Consider the following 21,770-nt stretch of genomic DNA (forward strand, 5'->3'; position numbering starts at 1 on the left):
TTGGTTGGTTTCCTTAGTGTTGTTGGTATTACTCTAGATGGATGGTTAGTTAGTTTGGTAGGTTTCCTTAGTGTTGGTATTACTGTTAGATGGATGGTTAGTTAGTTTGGTTGGTTTCCTTAGTGTTGTTGGTATTACTCTTAGATGGATGGTTAGTTAGTTTGGTTGGTTTCCTTAGTGTTGTTGGTATTACTCTAGATGGATGGTTAGTTAGTTTGGTAGGTTTCCTTAGTGTTGGTATTACTCTTAGATGGATGGTTAGTTAGTTTGGTTGGTTTCCTTAGTGTTGTTGGTATTACTCTAGATGGATGGTTAGTTAGTTTGGTTGGTTTCCTTAGTGTTGTTGGTATTACTCTAGATGGATGGTTTGTTAGTTTGGTTGGTTTCCTTAGTGTTGTTGGTATTACTCTAGATGGATGGTTAGTTAGTTTGGTTGGTTTCCTTAGTGTTGTTGGTATTACTCTAGATGGATGGTTAGTTAGTTTGGTTGGTTTCCTTACTGTTGTTGGTATTACTCTAGATGGATGGTTAGTTAGTTTGGTTGGTTTCCTTAGTGTTGTTGGTATTACTCTAGATGGATGGTTAGTTAGTTTGGTAGGTTTCCTTAGAGTTGTTGGTATTACTGTTAGATGGATGGTTAGTTAGTTTGGTTGGTTTCCTTAGTGTTGTTGGTATTACTCTAGATGGATGGTTAGTTAGTTTGGTTGGTTTCCTTAGTGCTGTTGGTATTACACTAGATGGATGGTTAGTTTGTTTGGTAGGATTCCTTAGTGTTGTTGGTATTACTCTAGATGGATGGTTAGTTAGTTTGGTTGGTTTCCTTAGTGTTGTTGGTATTACTCTAGATGGATGGTTAGTTAGTTTGGTTGGTTTCCTTAGTGTTGTTGGTATTACTCTAGATGGATGGTTAGTTAGTTTGGCAGGATTCCTTAGTGTTGTTGGTATTACTCTAGATGGATGGTTAGTTAGTTTGGTTGGTTTCCTTAGTGTTGTTGGTATTACTCTAGATGGATGGTTAGTTAGTTTGGTTGGTTTCCTTAGTGTTGTTGGTATTACTCTAGATGGATGGTTAGTTAGTTTGGTTGGTTTCCTTAGTGTTGTTGGTATTACTCTAGATGGATGGTTAGTTAGTTTGGTTGGTTTCCTTAGTGTTGTTGGTATTACTCTAGATGGATGGTTAGTTAGTTTGGTTGGTTTCCTTAGTGCTGTTGGTATTACTCTAGATGGATGGTTAGTTAGTTTGGTTGGTTTCCTTAGTGTTGTTGGTATTACTCTAGATGGATGGTTAGTCAGTTTGGTTTATTTCCTTAGTGTTGTTGGTATTACTGTTAGATGGATGGTTAGTTAGTTTGGTTGGTTTCCTTAGTGTTGTTGGTATTACTCTAGATGGATGGTTAGTTAGTTTGGTTGGTTTCCTTAGTATTGTTGGTATTACTCTAGATGGATGGTTAGTTAGTTTGGTTGGTTTCCTTAGTGTTGTTGGTATTACTGTTAGATGGATGGTTAGTTAGTTTGGTTGGTTTCCTTAGTGTTGTTGGTATTACTCTAGATGGATGGTTAGTTAGTTTGGTTGGTTTCCTTAGTGTTGTTGGTATTACTCTAGATGGATGGTTAGTTAGTTTGGTAGGATTCCTTAGTGTTGTTGGTATTACTCTAGATGGATGGTTAGTTAGTTTGGTTGGTTTCCTTAGTGTTGTTGGTATTACTCTAGATGGATGGTTAGTTAGTTTGGTTGGTTTCCTTAGTGTTGTTGGTATTACTCTAGATGGATGGTTAGTTAGTTTGGTTGGTTTCCTTAGTGTTGGTATTACTGTTAGATGGATGGTTAGTTAGTTTGGTTGGTTTCCTTAGTGTTGTTGGTATTACTCTAGATGGATGGTTAGTTAGTTTGGTAGGTTTCCTTAGTGTTGTTGGTATTACTCTAGATGGATGGTTAGTTAGTTTGGTTGGTTTCCTTAGTGTTGTTGGTATTACTCTAGATGGATGGTTAGTTAGTTTGGTAGGTTTCCTTAGTGTTGGTATTACTGTTAGATGGATGGTTAGTTAGTTTGGTTGGTTTCCTTAGTGTTGTTGGTATTACTCTAGATGGATGGTTAGTTAGTTTGGTAGGTTTCCTTAGTGTTGGTATTACTGTTAGATGGATGGTTAGTTAGTTTGGTTGGTTTCCTTAGTGTTGTTGGTATTACTCTTAGATGGATGGTTAGTTAGTTTGGTTGGTTTCCTTAGTGTTGTTGGTATTACTCTAGATGGATGGTTAGTTAGTTTGGTAGGTTTCCTTAGTGTTGGTATTACTGTTAGATGGATGGTTAGTTAGTTTGGTTGGTTTCCTTAGTGTTGTTGGTATTACTCTAGATGGATGGTTAGTTAGTTTGGTTGGTTTCCTTAGTGTTGTTGGTATTACTCTAGATGGATGGTTTGTTAGTTTGGTTGGTTTCCTTAGTGTTGTTGGTATTACTCTAGATGGATGGTTAGTTAGTTTGGTTGCTTTCCTTAGTGTTGTTGGTATTACTCTAGATGGATGGTTAGTTAGTTTGGTTGGTTTCCTTAGTGTTGTTGGTATTACTCTAGATGGATGGTTAGTTAGTTTGGTTGGTTTCCTTAGTGTTGTTGGTATTACTCTAGATGGATGGTTAGTTAGTTTGGTAGGTTTCCTTAGAGTTGTTGGTATTACTGTTAGATGGATGGTTAGTTAGTTTGGTTGGTTTCCTTAGTGTTGTTGGTATTACTCTAGATGGATGGTTAGTTAGTTTGGTTGGTTTCCTTAGTGCTGTTGGTATTACACTAGATGGATGGTTAGTTTGTTTGGTAGGATTCCTTAGTGTTGTTGGTATTACTCTAGATGGATGGTTAGTTAGTTTGGTTGGTTTCCTTAGTGTTGTTGGTATTACTCTAGATGGATGGTTAGTTAGTTTGGTTGGTTTCCTTAGTGTTGTTGGTATTACTCTAGATGGATGGTTAGTTAGTTTGGCAGGATTCCTTAGTGTTGTTGGTATTACTCTAGATGGATGGTTAGTTAGTTTGGTTGGTTTCCTTAGTGTTGTTGGTATTACTCTAGATGGATGGTTAGTTAGTTTGGTTGGTTTCCTTAGTGTTGTTGGTATTACTCTAGATGGATGGTTAGTTAGTTTGGTTGGTTTCCTTAGTGTTGTTGGTATTACTCTAGATGGATGGTTAGTTAGTTTGGTTGGTTTCCTTAGTGTTGTTGGTATTACTCTAGATGGATGGTTAGTTAGTTTGGTTGGTTTCCTTAGTGCTGTTGGTATTACTCTAGATGGATGGTTAGTTAGTTTGGTTGGTTTCCTTAGTGTTGTTGGTATTACTCTAGATGGATGGTTAGTTAGTTTGGTAGGATTCCTTAGTGTTGTTGGTATTACTCTAGATGGATGGTTAGTTAGTTTGGTTGGTTTCCTTAGTGTTGTTGGTATTACTCTAGATGGATGGTTAGTTAGTTTGGTTGGTTTCCTTAGTGTTGTTGGTATTACTCTAGATGGATGGTTAGTTAGTTTGGTTGGTTTCCTTAGTGTTGTTGGTATTACTCTAGATGGATGGTTAGTTAGTTTGGTTGGTTTCCTTAGTGTTGTTGGTATTACTCTAGATGGATGGTTAGTTAGTTTGGTAGGATGGGTTCTAGTGAGATATTATTGAAAAATTCAACAGCCTTACGTTGTACCAACAGATGACTTTGAACTTGAACTATCAGTCCTTAATTATTACACCTGACTGATCTTCTACGAGAGGGACACGACTGGGACACGTGGTTGTCTCTATGTTCTGATGAATGCACTTTGTAAGTTGCTCTGGATTAAAGCGTCTGCTAAATGACAAAAATTGAAAAAATGTATTATATTTTGGATTTACAATTTTAGCGCTAAATTCAAAAATATCATACTTCACCTAAGGATGATAAAGTCTATTGCTTATTCAATACATGATTGACAGCACAACCCCATTCTCCCCATGATTATACACACTATTTACTATTCACAACAATATAATTGTTGATCGTCCCTCGGAGTAAATTGCCACCCGTTCTCTTACTTAAACTGGTATTGAAACTAAGCCCTGTTTAAACAGATTTAGAAAAGCCATGATAATGACTATACTGGCTGTTCTATGTTATGCTAATGTAATGCAGATTGATTTCTAACAGGAGGTCACCCACAGTCTCAGTGAGAGCTGAGCATGTATGATCAACCTACACACCTCAGTCTCTCTAGCTATAGACAGTATACTTACATGACCTCACCATCAGCTCTGCGTGTATGATCGACCAATCTCCAGACCAGAAACAGTGTACATACAGTACATGACCTATGTAGTCTACATAAGAGCTACATAGACCTACATACACTGAGTGCACAAAACATTAAGGACACCTGCTATTTCTGTGACACAGACGGATCAGGTGAATCCAGGTGAATCCAGGTGAATCCAGGTGAAAGCTATGATCCCCTATTGATGTTAAATCCACTTGAAGGAGAGGAGACAGGTTAAATAATGATTTTTAAGCCTTGAGACATTGAGACATGGATTGTGTGTGCACCATTCAGAGGGTGAATGGGTGAGACAAAATATTTAAGTGCCTTTGAACAAGGTATGGTGGTAGTTGCCAGGTGCACCAGTTTGTGTCAAGAACTGCAATGCTGCTGGGTTTTTCATGCTCAACAGTTTCCCGTGTATATCAAGAATGGTCCACCACCCAAAGGACATCCAGCCAACTTGACACAACTGTGGGAAACATGGGCCAGTATCCCTGTGGAATTGTCCTGACGAATTGAGGCTGTTTTGAGGGCAAAAGGGGGAGCAACTCAATATTAGGAAGGTGTCCTTAATGTTTTTGTACCATCAGTGTAAGAGCTACATAGAATCTGAAATACTGTACATATAGTTTGTACTAGTATTTTTGCCAATACAGGTGAAGTGAACTAATTTGTCAGATCTGCATGCTAAATACGATATTAGCATTTTGAGAAAGTAAGTTCAAATCCAACACTAGTCATATCAGAAAATGGTGCAGTAATCATGATGTGGTACATCTAAAGCATGTTAAGTTGTTTTTAGACTTCAACAGAAGAAACGCCCAACGGTATTGATTCATTCTGCAGCAATTCAATCACTATAGAGAACAACTTAGTCCTTCCCATTCCTTCACAGTATCTGTCTCCAGGCGTGTTTGTTTTCATGTGTTTGAGTGATTGAGTTGGGTAGTTAGGCAGCCAGCCACGCTTAGCAAGAACATTAAACTCACACCTATACAGTAAGTGCAGGAGAGTGGAAAGCAACATCGATTACACACCAAGAAATATGTAATAAGATAGAATACATTCTTTCCTCTTTCACTGAAACAGTATCAGATAGATGAATGGTGGGAGAGAGAGAGAAAGAAAGACAGAGAGAGAGAGAGAGAGAGAGAGAGAGAGAGAGAGAGGGGGGTGTGGAGGCCAGGGGCTTTGCACTTGGCCTGAGCTGAGAGGTGAAAGTGGAAAAGGCTCTTGTGACAGAGGTGCTGTGGAATCAACCATGGTGCAAATTACACTGCTGCTTGGCTTGTCCTGCCATGCCAGCAGCTGTCAGCAGACACACACACACACACACACACACACACACAGTACACCAGCCTTCTTTGACATACTTATTATAGCCATGCACAAATTGGGCAGCTAATAATCCCCCACTTCAGCTTCCCCTTGGTGAATGTGAATTTGGCTGTGCCTGTCTCCCCCCTTTGCTCTCCCTGGGCCTGAGTTCCGCTGTTTCATCCTCCCCCCTCTGCTCTCCCTCCCTCTTCCTGCGTGTTCACATCAACAGCTCTATTAATAGGCTATGGGAGAGCAGAACAGAGCAGAGCTGCTGGAGAGAGATGGCTGCAGGCACTGCCTGCTGTCAGTAGTTCACTAGTAGGTCTCCTCTGCTGTAGAGGGCTTGGTTATTCACTCTGCTGCTTCCCAGTCTGTATGGCCTAGTAATGTGGCCCTACTCAGGAGAGCAGCTGTGCACTAAGGTCACTGTGTAGAACAGAAGAGGGGATATGACTCAGCTGAAGTCAATACCAGAGCATGTGGACTTCTATGTCTTGTGTGTTTAAATATCACATGAGGCCAGGCTGTGTGCACATGTGTTTGGTTTTGAGTGAAGATATGGTCTAATCCTGTCTCTCTCGCTCCCCTCTCTTCTCTCTCTGTCTCTTCCCTCTCTTCTCTCTCTCTCTTCCCTCTCTCTCTCTCTCTCTCTCTTTCTCTCTCTCTCTCTCTCTCTTCCCTCTCTCTGTCTCTTCCCTCTCTCTCTGTCTTTTCTCTCTCTGTTGCTTCCCTCTATCTGTCTCTTCTCTCTCTCTATCTGTCTCTTCCCTCTCTCTCTCTTCTCTCTCTCTCTCTGTCGCTTCCCACTATCTCGCTCCTCTCTCTCTCTCTCTCTTCTCTATCTCTCTTCTCTCTCTCTTCCCTCTCTCTCTGTCTTTTCCCCCTCTCTCTGTCTTCTCTATCTCTGTCTCTTCTCTCTATCTGTCTCCTCTCTATCTCATCTCTCTGTCTCTTCCCTCTCTCTCTTTGTCTCTTCCCTCTCTGTCACCCCTCTCTCTCTCTCTCTCTCTCTCTGTCTCCTCTCTATCTCTCTCTGTCTCCTCTCTATCTCTCTCTGTCTCTTCCCTCTATCTCTCTCTTTCCTCTCTCTATCTCTCTCTTCCCTCTCTCTCTCTGTCTCTTCCCTCTCTCTCTGTCTCCTCTCTATCTCTCTCTGTCTCCTCTCTATCTATCTCTTCTCTCTCTGTCTCTTCCCTCTCTCTCTCTCGCTGTCTCTTCCCTCTCTCTCTGTCTCTTCCCTCTCTCTCTCTTTCCTCTCTCTATCTCTGTCTCTTCCCCCTCTCTATCTGTCTCTTCCCTCTCTCTCTCTTTCCTCTCTCTATCTCTGTCTCTTCCCCCTCTCTATCTGTCTCTTCCCTCTCTGTCTCCTCTCTCTCTGTCTCCTCTCTCTCTGTCTCCTCTCTCTATCTCTCTCTGTCTCCTCTCTATCTCTCTCTCTATCTCTGTCTTTTCCCTCTCTCTACCTGCACTGATACTTTTACATTTAATTTGAAAACATGGCTCAAATCTATCTAAACCTGTACACATGAGTTATCTGTGGTTCCTCATATGTAAGATGACAGTTGATGATAGTGTTTTTATTACAAATAAGTTATTGTTGTTGGAATGATGATATCTCTACTTTTATCCAATGTAAAAAAACACAATTTCAAATGTTGCTACATAAGACCGATTTGAGCCGGTCGGTCACATATATTATTGGATGTAATGTATTTGCATTTTGTATTGTTTTAGTGAGTATGTGTATTGTGACTGTATAAAGGTCCTTACCTGTCCTGGGACTACGGGTGCAAATTAGCTTTTGGCTAACCCCGGCACATTTACATGGGTGTTGCATTATTGTAATATTGATGTTGATTAATGTGCATTGTCCCCTATAAATAAATAAATATCAAATATGTCTCTTCTCTCTCTGTCTCTTCCCTCTCTCTGTCTCTTCACCGTCTCTCTCTGTCTCTTCACCCTCTCTCTCTGTCTCTTCCCTCTATCTGTCTCTTCTCTCTCTCTCTCTCTAACCTGTCTCTACTCTCTCTCTATCTGTCTCTTCACTCTCTATCTCTCTCTTCCCTCTCTCTCTATCTCTTTTCTCTCTGTATTCTTTCTCTATCTGTCTCTTCCCTCTCTATCTCTTTTCTCTCTGTCTCTTCACCCTCTCTCTCTGTCTCTTCCCTCTATCTGTCTCTTCTCTCTCTCTCTCTCTAACCTGTCTCTACTCTCTATCTGTCTCTTCACTCTCTATCTCTGTCTCTTCCCCCTCTCTCTCTCTTTTCTCTCTGTCTTCCCTCTCTCTTCCCTCTCTATATCTGTCTCTTCCCTCTCTCTATCTCTTTTCTATCTGTCTCTTCACTCTCTATCTATGTCTCTTCCCTCTCTATCTCTGTCTCTTCCCTTTCTCTATTTCTTCTCTCTCTGTCTCTTCCCTCTCTCTAACTATCTATTTTCTCTCTCAGCCTATGTGTTGCAGGTGAAGGTGGAGATGGAGCTGGAGATCCTGCAGTGTGAGAAGATCAAGGCTGTCAGGGAGGAGCAGCTGGAACGACTCACACAGATCTGCCAGGAACAGGCAGTAAGTCCCCGCACCATCACCTCACAGATAGCGTTGAGACTAGGGTTAGGGTTTTGGTTGAAGCTAGGTTATGGTTGAGACTAGGGCTAAGGTTGAACCAGGATTTAAAAATAAATAATAATAATTACATTTATTTCACCTTTATTTAACCAGGTAGGCCAGTTGAAAACAAGTTCTCATTTACAACTGCGATCTGGCTAAGATAAAGCAAAGCAGTGCGACAAAAACAACATCACAGAGTTACACATGGAATAAACAAACTTACAGTCAATAACACAATAGAAAAATCTGTATACAGTGTGTGCAAATGAAGTAAGGAGGTAAGGCAATAAATAGGCCAATAGTGGCGAAGTAATTACAATTTAGCAATTAACACTGAAGTGATATACAGTTAAAGTCGGAAGTTTACATACACCTTAGCCAAATACATTTAAACTCAGTTTTTCACAATTCCTGACATTTAATTCTAGTAAAAATTCCCTGTCTTAGGTCAGTTAGGATCACCACTTTATTTTAAGAATGTGAAATGTCAGAATAATAGTAGAGAGAATTATTTATTTCATTTTTTATTTCTTTCATCACATTCCCAGTGGGTCAGAAGTTTACATACACTCAATTAGTATTTGGTAGCATTGCCTTTAAATTGTTTAACTTGGGTCAAATGTTTCGGGTAGCCTTCCACAAGCTTCCCACAATAAATTGGGTGAATTTTGGCCCATTCCTCCTGACAGAGCTGGTGTAACTGAGTCAGGTTTGTAGGCTTCCTTGCTCACACACGCTTTTTCAGTTCTGCCCACAAATGTTCTATAGGATTGAGGTCAGGGCTTATGATGGCCTCTCCAATACCTTGACTTTGTTGCCCTTAAGCCATTTTGCCTCAACTTTGGAAGTATGCTTGGGGTCATTGTCCATTTGGAAGACCCATTTGCGACCAAGCTTTAACTTCCTGACTGATGTCTTGAGATGTTGCTTCAATATATCCACATAATTTTCCTCCCTCATGATGCCATCTATTTTGTAAAGTGCACCAGTCCCTCCTGCAGCAAAGCACCCCCACCACATGATGCTGCCACCCCCGTGCTTCACGGTTGTTCTTCGGCTTGCAAGCTTCCTCCTTTTTCCTCCAAACATAACGATGGTCATTATGGCCAAATAGTTATATTTTTGTTTCATCAGACCAGAGGACATTTTTCCAAAAAGTACGATCTTTGTCCCCATGTGCAGTTGCAAACCGTAGTCTGGCTTTTTTATGGCGGTTTTGGAGCAGTGGCTTCTTCCTTGCTGAGCGGCCTTTCAGGTTATGTCGATATAGGACTCGTTTTACTGTGGATATAGATACTTTTGTACCTGTTTCCTCCAGCATCTTCACAAGGTCCTTTGCTGTTGTTCTAGGATTGATTTGTACTTTTCGCACCAAAGAACGTTCATCTCTAGGAGACAGAATGCGTCTCCTTCCTGAGCGGTATGACGGCTGCATGGTCCCATGGTGTTTATACTTGCGTACTATTGTTTGTACAGATGAACGTGGTACCTTCAGTCATTTGGAAATCATCCCAAGGATGAACCAGACTTGCGGAGGTGTATTTTTTCTGAGGTCTTGGCTGATTTATTTTGATTTTCTCATGATGTCAAGCAAAGAGGCACTGAGTTTGAAGGTAGGCCTTGAAATACCTCCACAGGGACACCTCCAATTGACTCAAATTATGTCAATTAGCCCATCAGAAGCTTCTAAAGCCATGAAATAATTTTCTGGAATTATCCAAGCTGTTTAACTTCTCAGGGCTACGTGGGACGCTACTGTCCCACCTGCGGGACACACTATTCGACAGCCAGTGAAATAGCATGGCGCGAAATACAAAACAGCGAAAATCTCATAATTTCATTTTCTCTATTTTACACCATTTTAAAGATAAGACTCTCGTTAATCTAACCACATTGTCCGATTTAAAAAAGGCTTTACGGCGAAAGCATAAAATTAGATTATGTTAGGACATAAACTTCACAAGAAAAACCACACAGCCATTTTCCAAGCAAAGACATGCATCACAAAAACCAAAAGTACAGCTAAAATATTCACTAACCTTTGATGATCTTCATCAGATGGCACTCATAGGACTTAATGTTATACAATACATGTATGTTTTGCTCGATAAAGTTTATATTTATATCCAAAAACAGCATTTTACATTGGCGCGTGATGTTCAGAAAATGTATTCCCACCAAAACTTTCAGGGGAATGTGCACATAAATTTACATAAATACTCATCATAAACGTTGATTCAAATTTACAACAGTTATTGAAAGAATTATAGATACACTACTCCTTGACGCAATTGCTTTGTCAGATTTCAAAATAACTTTACAGAAAAAGCAAAGTTCTGGCATCAACAAAACTCTGAATTAGTATTATAAATATTCTCTTACATTTGCTGATCTTCGTCAGAATGTACTCCGAGGACTCCTACTTCCACAAGAAATTTTTGTTTTGTTCGAAATACTCCATATTTATGTCCAAATACCTCCGTTTTGTTCGTGCGTTCAGATCACTATCCAAAGGCATAACGTGTGAGCGTAAATCAGGACACGAAAAGTCAAAATGTTCCATTACCGGTCGTAGAAACATGTCAAACGTTGTTTACAATCAATCCTTAGGGTCTTTTTAAGATAAAACGTTGATAATATTCCAACCGGACAATAGCGTATTCATTCCAGGAGAAAAAGAAGGAACGGCGCGCTCGCAGGCTCGCGCATCACCAAGCCCTTTGTCCATAGGCCGTCCACTCATTGACTGAGCTACTATTCTCTGCCCAGTAACAGGAGAAGGAGGAAACAGGTTTCTAAAGGCTGTTGACAGCCAATGGAAGCCTTAGGAAGTGCAACGTGACCCCACAGACACTGTAGTTACTAATAATATGCAAATATTTTACTCTGGGCCCGAGTATTAGGCAGTTTACTCTGGGCACGCTTTTCATCCGAAAATGAAAATACTGCCCCCTATACCTTAAAAAGTTACACTAAGTTGACTGTGCCTTTATGTCAACTTTTGACCCACTGGAATTGTGATACAGTGAATTATAAGTGAAATAATCTGTCTGTAAATAGTTGTTGGAAAAATTACTTGTGTCATGCACAAAGTAGATGTCCTAACCGACTTGCCAAAATTATAGTTTGTTAACAAGAAATTTGTGTAGTGGTTGAAAAATGAGTTTTAATGACTCCAACCTAAGTGTATGTAAACTTCTGACTTCAGCTGTATATGCAGATGAGGATGTGCAAGTAGAAATACTGGTATGCAAAAGAGCAGAAAAACAAAAAACAAATATGGGGATGAGGTAGGTAGTTGGTTGGATGGGCTATTTACAGATGGGCTGTGTACAGCTGCAGCGATCGGTAAGCTGCTCTGACAGCTTGAAGTTAGTGAGGGAGATATAAGTCTCCAACTTCAGTGATTTTTGCAATTCGTTCCAGTCATTGGCAGCAGAGAACTGGAAGGAAAGGCAGCCAAAGGAGGTGTTGGCTTTGGGGATGACCTGTGAAATATACCTGCTGGAGCGCGTGCTACGGGTGGGTGTTGCTATGGTGACTAGTGAGCTGAGATAATGCAGAGCTTTACCTAGCAAAGACCTATAAATGACCTGGAGCCAGTGGGTTTGGCGACGAATATGTAGCGAGGACCAGCCAATGAGAGCATACAGGTCGCAGTGGTGGGTAGTATATGGGGCTTTGGTGACAAAACGGATGGCACTGTGATAGACTGCATCCAATTTGCTGAGTAGAGTGTTGGAGGCTATTTTGTAAATGTCATCGCCAAAGTCAAGGATCGGTAGGATAGTCAAAATAGGAAGCCAATTGTAGATTTAACTTTGGATTGGAGATGCTTAATGTGAGTCTGGAAGGAGAGTTTACTGTCTAGCCAGACACCTAGGTATTTATAGTTGTCCACATATCAGAACCGTCCAAAGTAGTGATTCTATTCGGGCGGGTGGGTGCGGTCAGCGATCGGTTGAAGAGCATGCATTTCATTTTACTAATATTTAAGAGCATTTGGAGGCCACGGAAGGAGTGTTGTGTGGTGTTGAAGCTCATTTGGAGGTTTGTTAACACAGTGTCCAAAGAAGGGCCAGATGTATACAGAATGCTGTCATCTGCGTAGAGGTGGATCAAAGAATCACCCGCAGCAAGAGCGACATCATTGATATATACAGAGAAAAGAGTCAGCCCAAGAATTGAACCCTGTGGCACCCCCATAGAGACTGCCAGAGGTCCGGACAACAGGCCCTCCGATTTGACACACAGAACTCTATCAGAGAAGTAGTTGGTGAACCAGGCGAGGCAGTCATTAGAGAAACCAAGGCTGTTGAGTCTGCAGATAAGAATACAGTGATTGACAGAGTCGAAAGCCTTGGCCAGGTCGATGAAGACGGCTGCACAGTATTGTCTCTTATCGATGGCGGTAATGATATCGTTTAGGACCTTGAGCGTGGCTGAGGTACACCAGCTTGGAAACCGGATTGCATAGCGGAGAAGGTACGGTGGGATTCGAAATGGTCGGTGATCTGTTTGTTTACTTGGCTTTTGAAGACTTTAGAAAGACAGGGCAGGATGGATATAGGTCTGTAACAGTTTGGGTCTAGAGTGTCTCCCCCTTTGAAGAGGGGGATGACCGCGGCCGCTTTCCAATCTTTAGGAATCTCAGACAATACGAAAGAGAGGTTGAATAGACTAGTAATAGGGGTTGCAACAATGGAGACGGATAATTTTAGGAAGAGAGGGTCCAGATTGTCAAGCCCAGCTGATTTGTAGGGATCCAGATTCTGCAGCTCTTTCAGAACATCAGCTGTCTGGATTTGTGTGAAGGAGAAGCAGGGGGGGGGCTTGGACCAGTTGCTGCAGGGGGTGCAGAGCTGTTGGCCGGGGTTGGGGTAGCCAGGTGGAAAGCATGGCCAGCCGTAGAGAAATGCTTATTGAAATTCTCGATTATCGTGGATTTATCAGTGGTGACAGTGTTTCCTAGTCTCAGTGCAATGGGCAGCTGGGAGGAGGTGCTCTTATTCTCCATGGACTTTACAGTGTCCCAAAACTTTTTGGAATTAGTGCTGCAGGATGCAAATTTCTGTTTGAAAAAGCTAGCCTTTGCTTTCCTAACTGACTGTGTGTATTGGTTCCTGACTTCCTTGAAAAGTTGCATATCGCGAGGACTATTCGAGGCTAGTGCAGTACGCCACAGGGTGTTTTTGTGCTGGTCAAGGTCAGTCAGGTCTGGAGTGAACCAAGGGCTATATCTGTTCTTATTACAGTTTTTTATGAAAGGGGCATGCTTATTTAAGATGGTGAGGAAAGCACTTTTAAAGAACAACCAGGCATCCTCTACTGACGGGATGAGGTCAATATCCTTCCAGGATACCCGGGCTAGGTCGATTAGAAAGGCCTGCTCGCAGAAGTGATTTAGGGAGCGTTTGACAGTGATGAGGGGTGGTCGTTTGACCACGGACCCATAACGGACGCAGGCAATGAGGCAGTGATCGCTGAGATCCTGGTTGAAGACAGAGGTGTATTTAGAGGGCAAGTTGGTCAGGATGATATCTATGAGGGTGCCCATGTTTACGGATTTTGGGTTGTACCTGGTAGGTTCCTTGATAATTTGTGTGAAATTTAGGGCATCTAACTGAGATTGTAGGACGGCCGGGGTGTTAAGCATATCCCAATTTAGGTCACCTAGCAGTACGAACTCTGACTATAGATGGGGGGCAATCAATTCACATATGGTGTCCAGGGCACAGCTGGGAGCTGAGGGGAGTCTATAACAAGCGGCAACAGTGAGAGACTTATTTCTGGAGAGATGGATCTTTAAAAGTAGAAGCTTGAACTGTTTGGGCATAGACCTGGATACTATGACAGAACTCTGCAGGCTATCTCTAATTTCAGAATTTTTGGTGGCCTTCCTAAGCCAGGATTCAGACACGGCTAGGACATCAGGGTTGGCGGAGTGTGCTAAAGCAGTGAATAAAGCAAACTTAGGGAGGAGGCTTCTGATGTTAACATGCATGAAACCAAGGCTTTTAAGGTTGCAGAAGTCAACAAATGAGAACGCCTGGGGAATGGGAGTGATGCTGGGGGCTGCAGGGCCTGGGTTAACCTCTACATCACCAGAGGAACAGAGGAGGAGTAGGATGAGGGTACGGCTAAAGGCTATAAGAACTGGTCGTCTAGTGCGTTGGGAACAGAGAATAAAAGGAGCAGATTTCTGGCCGTTGTAGGATAGATTCAGGGCATAGTGTACAGACAAGGGTATGGTAGGGTGCGAGTACAGTGGGGGTAAACCTAGGCATTGGGTGACGATGAGAGAGGTTGCATCTCACGTCAGTTAAGCTAAGTGCGGTCTCCGCATGTGTGGGGGGTGGGACAAAGGAGCTATCTAAGGCATGTTGACCAGGACTAGGGGCTCTGCAGTAAAATAAAACAATGAGAGCTGCCCTAAACAACAGTATACAAGGCATATTGACATTAGAGAGAGGCATAAAGCAATCACAGGTGTTGATTGGGAGAGCTAAGATAACAACAGGTGAGACAGCAACGGGTAAACAGCTAAGACAACAACAACGGGTAAATGGCGATGAATGGGCAGAGAGGGTCAGTTAGCTACACACAGGGCCTGAGTTCGAGGCTGGGGCCGACAGATAAACAAAATGAAGTACCGTGTTAATGAACAGTCCAGCAGGCATCAGCTGTGTAGCCGAGTGAGCATAGGGTCCAATGAGCAGCAATAGATATTTGGACATGAAGGTAGGATTAGGGTTAGGGCTGTGGTTAACGGTTGAGCTGGCATGTGGACATGATGCTATGGTAATGGTTAGGGTTAAGGTTGAGGTTAGGTTTGAACTGGGATGTGGACCTGAAGGTAGGGTTAGGGTTGGTGTTGAGCCTAGGGTTAGGGTTGTTGTTGAGCCTAGGGTTAGGGTTGAACCAGGATATGGACATGACACGGGTTAGGGTTAAGGTTGAACCGGGAGGTAAACATGAAGCTAGAGTTAGGGTTGTGGTTGAGGCTAGGGTTAGGGTTAAAGTTGAAGCAGGATGTGGACATGACACTAGGGTTAGGGTTAAAGTTGAAGCAGGATGTGGACATGACGCTAGGGTTAGGGTTAAGGTTGAACCGGGAGGTAAACATGAAGCTAGAGTTAGGGTTGTGGTTGAGGCTAGGGTTAGGGTTAAAGTTGAAGCAGGATGTGGACATGACACTAGGGTTAGGGTTAAAGTTGAAGCAGGATGTGGACATGACACTAGGGTTAGGGTTAAGGTTGAACCGGGAGGTAAACATGAAGCTAGAGTTGTGGTTGAGGCTAGGGTTAGGGTTAAAGTTGAAGCAGGATGTGGACATGACACTAGGGTTAGGGTTAAAGTTGAAGCAGGATGTGGACATGACGCTAGGGTTAGGGTTAAGGTTGAACCGGGAGGTAAACATGAAGCTAGAGTTAGGGTTGTGGTTGAGGCTAGGGTTAGGGTTAAAGTTGAAGCAGGATGTGGACATGACACTAGGGTTAGGGTTAAGGTTGAACCGGGAGGTAAACATGAAGCTAGAGTTAGGGTTGTGGTTGAGGCTAGGGTTAGGGTTAAAGTTGAAGCAGGATATGGACATGACACTAGGGTTAGGGTTAAGGTTGAACCGGGAGGTAAACATGAAGCTAGAGTTAGGGTTGTGGTTGAGGCTAGGGTTAGGGTTAAAGTTGAAGCAGGATGTGGACATGACACTAGGGTTAGGGTTAAAGTTGAAGCAGGATGTGGACATGACGCTAGGGTTAGGGTTAAGGTTGAACCGGGAGGTAAACATGAAGCTAGAGTTAGGGTTGTGGTTGAGGCTAGGGTTAGGGTTAAAGTTGAAGCAGGATGTGGACATGACGCTAGGGTTAGGGTTAAAGTTGAAGCAGGATGTGGACATGACACTAGGGTTAGGGTTAAGGTTGAACCGGGAGGTAAACATGAAGCTAGAGTTAGGGTTGTGGTTGAGGCTAGGGTTAGGGTTAAAGTTGAAGCAGGATATGGACATGACACTAGGGTTAGGGTTAAGGTTGAACCGGGAGGTAAACATGAAGCTAGAGTTAGGGTTGTGGTTGAGGCTAGGGTTAGGGTTAAAGTTGAAGCAGGATATGGACATGACGTTAGGGTTAAGGTTGAACCGGGAGGTAAACATGAAGCTAGAGTTAGGGTTGTGGTTGAGGCTAGGGTTAAAGTTGAAGCAGGATGTGGACATGACACTAGGGTTAGGGTTAAGGTTGAACCGGGAGGTAAACATGAAGCTAGAGTTAGGGTTGTGGTTGAGGCTAGGGTTAGGGTTAAAGTTGAAGCAGGATGTGGACATGACACTAGGGTTAGGGTTAAAGTTGAAGCAGGATGTGGACATGACGCTAGGGTTAGGGTTAAAGTTGAAGCAGGATGTGGACATGACACTAGGGTTAGGGTTAAGGTTGAACCGGGAGGTAAACATGAAGCTAGAGTTAGGGTTGTGGTTGAGGCTAGGGTTAGGGTTAAAGTTGAAGCAGGATATGGACATGACGTTAGGGTTAAGGTTGAACCGGGAGGTAAACATGAAGCTAGAGTTAGGGTTGTGGTTGAGGCTAGGGTTAGGGTTAAAGTTGAAGCAGGATGTGGACATGACACTAGGGTTAGGGTTAAAGTTGAAGCAGGATGTGGACATGACACTAGGGTTAGGGTTAAGGTTGAACCGGGAGGTAAACATGAAGCTAGAGTTAGGGTTGTGGTTGAGGCTAGGGTTAGGGTTAAAGTTGAAGCAGGATATGGACATGACGTTAGGGTTAAGGTTGAACCGGGAGGTAAACATGAAGCTAGAGTTAGGGTTGTGGTTGAGGCTAGGGTTAAAGTTGAAGCAGGATGTGGACATGACACTAGGGTTAGGGTTAAGGTTGAACCGGGAGGTAAACATGAAGCTAGAGTTAGGGTTGTGGTTGAGGCTAGGGTTAGGGTTAAAGTTGAAGCAGGATGTGGACATGACACTAGGGTTAGGGTTAAAGTTGAAGCAGGATGTGGACATGACGCTAGGGTTAGGGTTAAGGTTGAACCGGGAGGTAAACATGAAGCTAGAGTTAGGGTTGTGGTTGAGGCTAGGGTTAGGGTTAAAGTTGAAGCATGATGTGGACATGACACTAGGGTTAGGGTTAAGGTTGAACCGGGAGGTAAACATGAAGCTAGAGTTAGGGTTGTGGTTGAGGCTAGGGTTAGGGTTAAAGTTGAAGCAGGATATGGACATGACACTAGGGTTAGGGTTAAGGTTGAACCGGGAGGTAAACATGAAGCTAGAGTTAGGGTTGTGGTTGAGGCTAGGGTTAGGGTTAAAGTTGAAGCAGGATGTGGACATGACGCTAGGGTTAGGGTTAAGGTTGAACCGGGAGGTAAACATGAAGCTAGAGTTAGGGTTGTGGTTGAGGCTAGGGTTAGGGTTAAAGTTGAAGCAGGATGTGGACATGACACTAGGGTTAGGGTTAAGGTTGAACCAGGAGGTAAACATGAAGCTAGAGTTAGGGTTGTGGTTGAGGCTAGGGTTAGGGTTAAAGTTGAAGCAGGATGTGGACATGACACTAGGGTTAGGGTTAAGGTTGAACCGGGAGGTAAACATGAAGCTAGAGTTAGGGTTGTGGTTGAGCCTAGGGTTAGGGTTAAAGTTGAAGCAGGATGTGGACATGACACTAGGGTTAGGGTTAAAGTTGAAGCAGGATGTGGACATGACACTAGGGTTAGGGTTAAGGTTGAACCGGGAGGTAAACATGAAGCTAGAGTTAGGGTTGTGATTGAGGCTAGGGTTAGGGTTAAAGTTGAAGCAGGATGTGGACATGACACTAGGGTTAGGGTTAAAGTTGAAGCAGGATGTGGACATGACGCTAGGGTTAGGGTTAAGGTTGAACCGGGAGGTAAACATGAAGCTAGAGTTAGGGTTGTGGTTGAGGCTAGGGTTAGGGTTAAAGTTGAAGCAGGATGTGGACATGACACTAGGGTTAGGGTTAAGGTTGAACCGGGAGGTAAACATGAAGCTAGAGTTAGGGTTGTGGTTGAGGCTAGGGTTAGGGTTAAAGTTGAAGCAGGATATGGACATGACACTAGGGTTAGGGTTAAGGTTGAACCGGGAGGTAAACATGAAGCTAGAGTTAGGGTTGTGGTTGAGGCTAGGGTTAGGGTTAAAGTTGAAGCAGGATGTGGACATGACACTAGGGTTAGGGTTAAGGTTGAACCGGGAGGTAAACATGAAGCTAGAGTTAGGGTTGTGGTTGAGGCTAGGGTTAGGGTTAAAGTTGAAGCAGGATGTGGACATGACACTAGGGTTAGGGTTAAGGTTGAACCGGGAGGTAAACATGAAGCTAGAGTTAGGGTTGTGGTTGAGGCTAGGGTTAGGGTTAAAGTTGAAGCAGGATGTGGACATGACACTAGGGTTAGGGTTAAGGTTGAACCGGGAGGTAAACATGAAGCTAGAGTTAGGGTTGTGGTTGAGCCTAGGGTTAGGGTTAAAGTTGAAGCAGGATGTGGACATGACACTAGGGTTAGGGTTAAGGTTGAACCGGGAGGTAAACATGAAGCTAGAGTTAGGGTTGTGGTTGAGGCTAGGGTTAGGGTTAAAGTTGAAGCAGGATGTGGACATGACACTAGGGTTAGGGTTAAGGTTGAACCGGGAGGTAAACATCAAGCTAGCGTTAGGGTTGTGGTTGAGGCTGTTTCAGATTTCCAGAGGCTGCAATTTCAATTGCTACCACAGGGGGGCAGTAACACTTCACAGAAGAGTTCAATGTGTTGCCAACGCATTTTCAACAGACATCAGAGACAATGGTTCTTCAAATTGTTTTACAATATTCAATGATTTGCAAATCCGTAATTAACAGATGATTTTGTGATATTATGAACCCACAATACTCATAAGCACGCAACATAATACAGTAAAATATATTTGGAAAGATGTTTCCTATATAGATGTAAACAACACATATTTTCCATGTTATTTTTATCACTGTCACTGGTCACCTATGAACGTTTGAACATCTTGAAGAACGATCTGGCCTTAATGGCCATGTACTCCTATAATCTCAACTCGGCACAGGGGGGACCAGAGCCAGAGCCTTGCCCCCCCCCCCCCCAGAGCCTGGTTCCTCTCTAGGTTTCTTCCTAGGTTCCTGCCTTTCTAGGGAGTTTTCCCTAGACACTGTGCTTCTACACCTGCATTGCTTGCTGTTAGGTTTTAAGCTGGGTTTCTGTATAGCACTTTGTGACATCTGCTGATTTAAAAAGGGCTTTATAAATACATTTGATTGATTGATTAATGACTGCACTCCTCTAGTCAGTTGAACTAAAGGACTACATTTCTTTCAAAGACTCAAGGTCCCAAGATCAATACAGGGAGAAGCCATAACTGTACATCAATGGAAGCATGTTGTTGTACAAAACACAACAGTAATGATGGAATCCTCAGTGTAATGCTAGAAACAAACAGTTCATGTGTAATCTGACTGGCTGTTTGTCAATATGAGCCATCAGGCCAGAGGAAACCCCAGTGAAAGCATTGATCCTATAGCTAGTAATAGAACCACTTAGCCTGCAGAATGCCTGGGATCATGCTGAAAGGGCCTGTCTGGGACTAAAAGGTTAGGTTAGTCAACACTGACATATTGTTACATCAATAAACCAAGATTTCAGCTAGAAGAATACATGTGTGTGTATGCCTTTTCCAGACCAACTCTCTCTCTGTCTCCCCCCCCTCAGTTTGAGATCAGACAGCTCCGGGCCCACCTGGCCCAGCAGGACTTGGACCTGGCTGCAGAGCAGGAGGCTGCTATGCAGATCCACCATGTGTGGGGCAAACAGAGGAGCAGCTACCAGGTGGTGGAGGGCCAGGGCCCTGGGGAGTCTGACGACGAGGGACATGGAGTCCTCAGGGAGACCCCAGCAGGTACAGTCACATATACTGTACCTATAAGCTACACTATATATACAAGAGTATGTGGACACCCCTTTTGGTCATGTAGTGTATGTCACATCCAGGGAAACTAGGGCCCAGAGTTTTTCCCAAATTCTGTCCCTAACTATAACGGTATATGTAATACTCCATACCATAATCATCAGACCATGAGATAAAATAGATACTAGCTCTTTGATATTCTTCATGGGTATTGCTATATTCTGGACCATGTAATGATAATGAGTCTGGTGAATACTGCTGTTCGAAGAGGCAGACAAACCTGTAAATCCTAATGATTAATTACTTCACCACAGACCAACAAGAATGAACTTGACTCATTTTATTATTTTATTTTTATTATTACCCCTTTTTCTCCCCAATTTCGTGGTATCCAATTGGTTGTTACCATCTTGTTTCATCGCTGCAACTCCCGTACGGACTTGGGAGAGGCGAAGGAAAGGCCGATACACAAGCCAGCCAAGCCACACTGCTTCTTGACACACTGCCCACTTAACCTGGAAGCCAGCGACACCAACGTGTCAGAGGAAACACCGTACACCTGGCTCGCTAGTGCGCGATAGGACAAGCACATCCCTGCCGGCCAAACCCTCCCCTAACCCGGATGACGCTGGGCCAATTGTGCGCCGCCCCATGGGTCTCCCGGTTGCGGCCGGCTGCGACAGAGCCTTGACTCAAACCAGGAGCTAGCACTGCCTTAGGCCACTGTGCCACTCGGGAGGCCTGTGACTCATTTTAATAAAGTTCTACATTGGTCTGTTTGGTTGAAAAGGCATCCTGACAGAACCAGGAGAGAGGTTTGTACATAAAGTATGTACATAATTATGTGGGACAAAAAGTCCCAACCAATGTAACATCAGGTGAATGGAGTGCCAGAGCAGTGTCAAACTGATCTAGAAGCAGTAGCCCTGAGCTAGTCTCCAGGCCCTAGCCTCTTAAAACACTGACGTTAACTCACAACACCCCTCTGACCGCAGGCAAGGCACGCACACACACACACCACACCACACCTCTGACTGCAGGCAAGGCACGCACGCACACACACACACCACACCTCTGACCGCAGGCAAGGCACGCACACACACACCACACCTCTGACCGCAGGCAAGGCACGCACACACACACACCACACCTCTGACCACAGGCAAGGCACGCACACACACACACCACACCTCTGACCGCAGGCAGTGCAGTATCAATAAGAGGGCAGAAAAGCTTTTAGGATGTGCTGAAACCTGGGGACAACAAGCATGTTCCTCAGCCAGGCTGTTTCAGGTACAGAGTGCTCTGTGCATTGGGCCTTGTTCTGAGGTCTGAGGAGAGAGTGCCACTGTGAACATCTGTTCCTCTTCACCTGGAAACCACAATAGGGCACCAGGAGACGCCACACCACCACCCCCAGGGGATTGTGGGAAATCTGGCTCTTAGGAACATGCGTCTTTTTTTTTCAAGAACATGGAAGGAGTATTGGGACAGGAGGAGCACTTAGGCTTCAGGCAGGCCTGCAAGGACAGACCGTGGACTGGGTTAGGACTCCTCACGTCTCTCTCTCCCCCCTCTCTCTCTCCGCCCTCGGGCCCGGGGGATGCCATCAAAGTGTCATTCATTCTAATTGAGGCACTCTACTGCGAAGTCTATTTCCTTGTTGAAAACTAAG

General features: G+C 43.6%; 1 protein-coding gene across 1 annotated transcript in view; it reads left to right on the top strand.

Annotated features, from left to right (window-relative positions):
* Nucleotides 1-21,770, top strand: part of LOC106596078 (transmembrane protein 266) — a 105,578-nt gene that overhangs the window by 78,468 nt on the left and 5,340 nt on the right. The window contains exons 8-9 of the mRNA XM_045689324.2: nucleotides 8,030-8,145; nucleotides 19,900-20,086. Of these exons, the coding sequence (XP_045545280.1) occupies nucleotides 8,030-8,145; nucleotides 19,900-20,086 (303 nt within the window). The remainder of the gene's footprint in view (nucleotides 1-8,029; nucleotides 8,146-19,899; nucleotides 20,087-21,770) is intronic.

Source organism: Salmo salar, chromosome 11 (genome assembly GCF_965601325.2).
Source record: "Salmo salar chromosome 11, fSalSal1, whole genome shotgun sequence".
NCBI classification, from domain to species: Eukaryota; Metazoa; Chordata; class Actinopteri; order Salmoniformes; family Salmonidae; genus Salmo; species Salmo salar.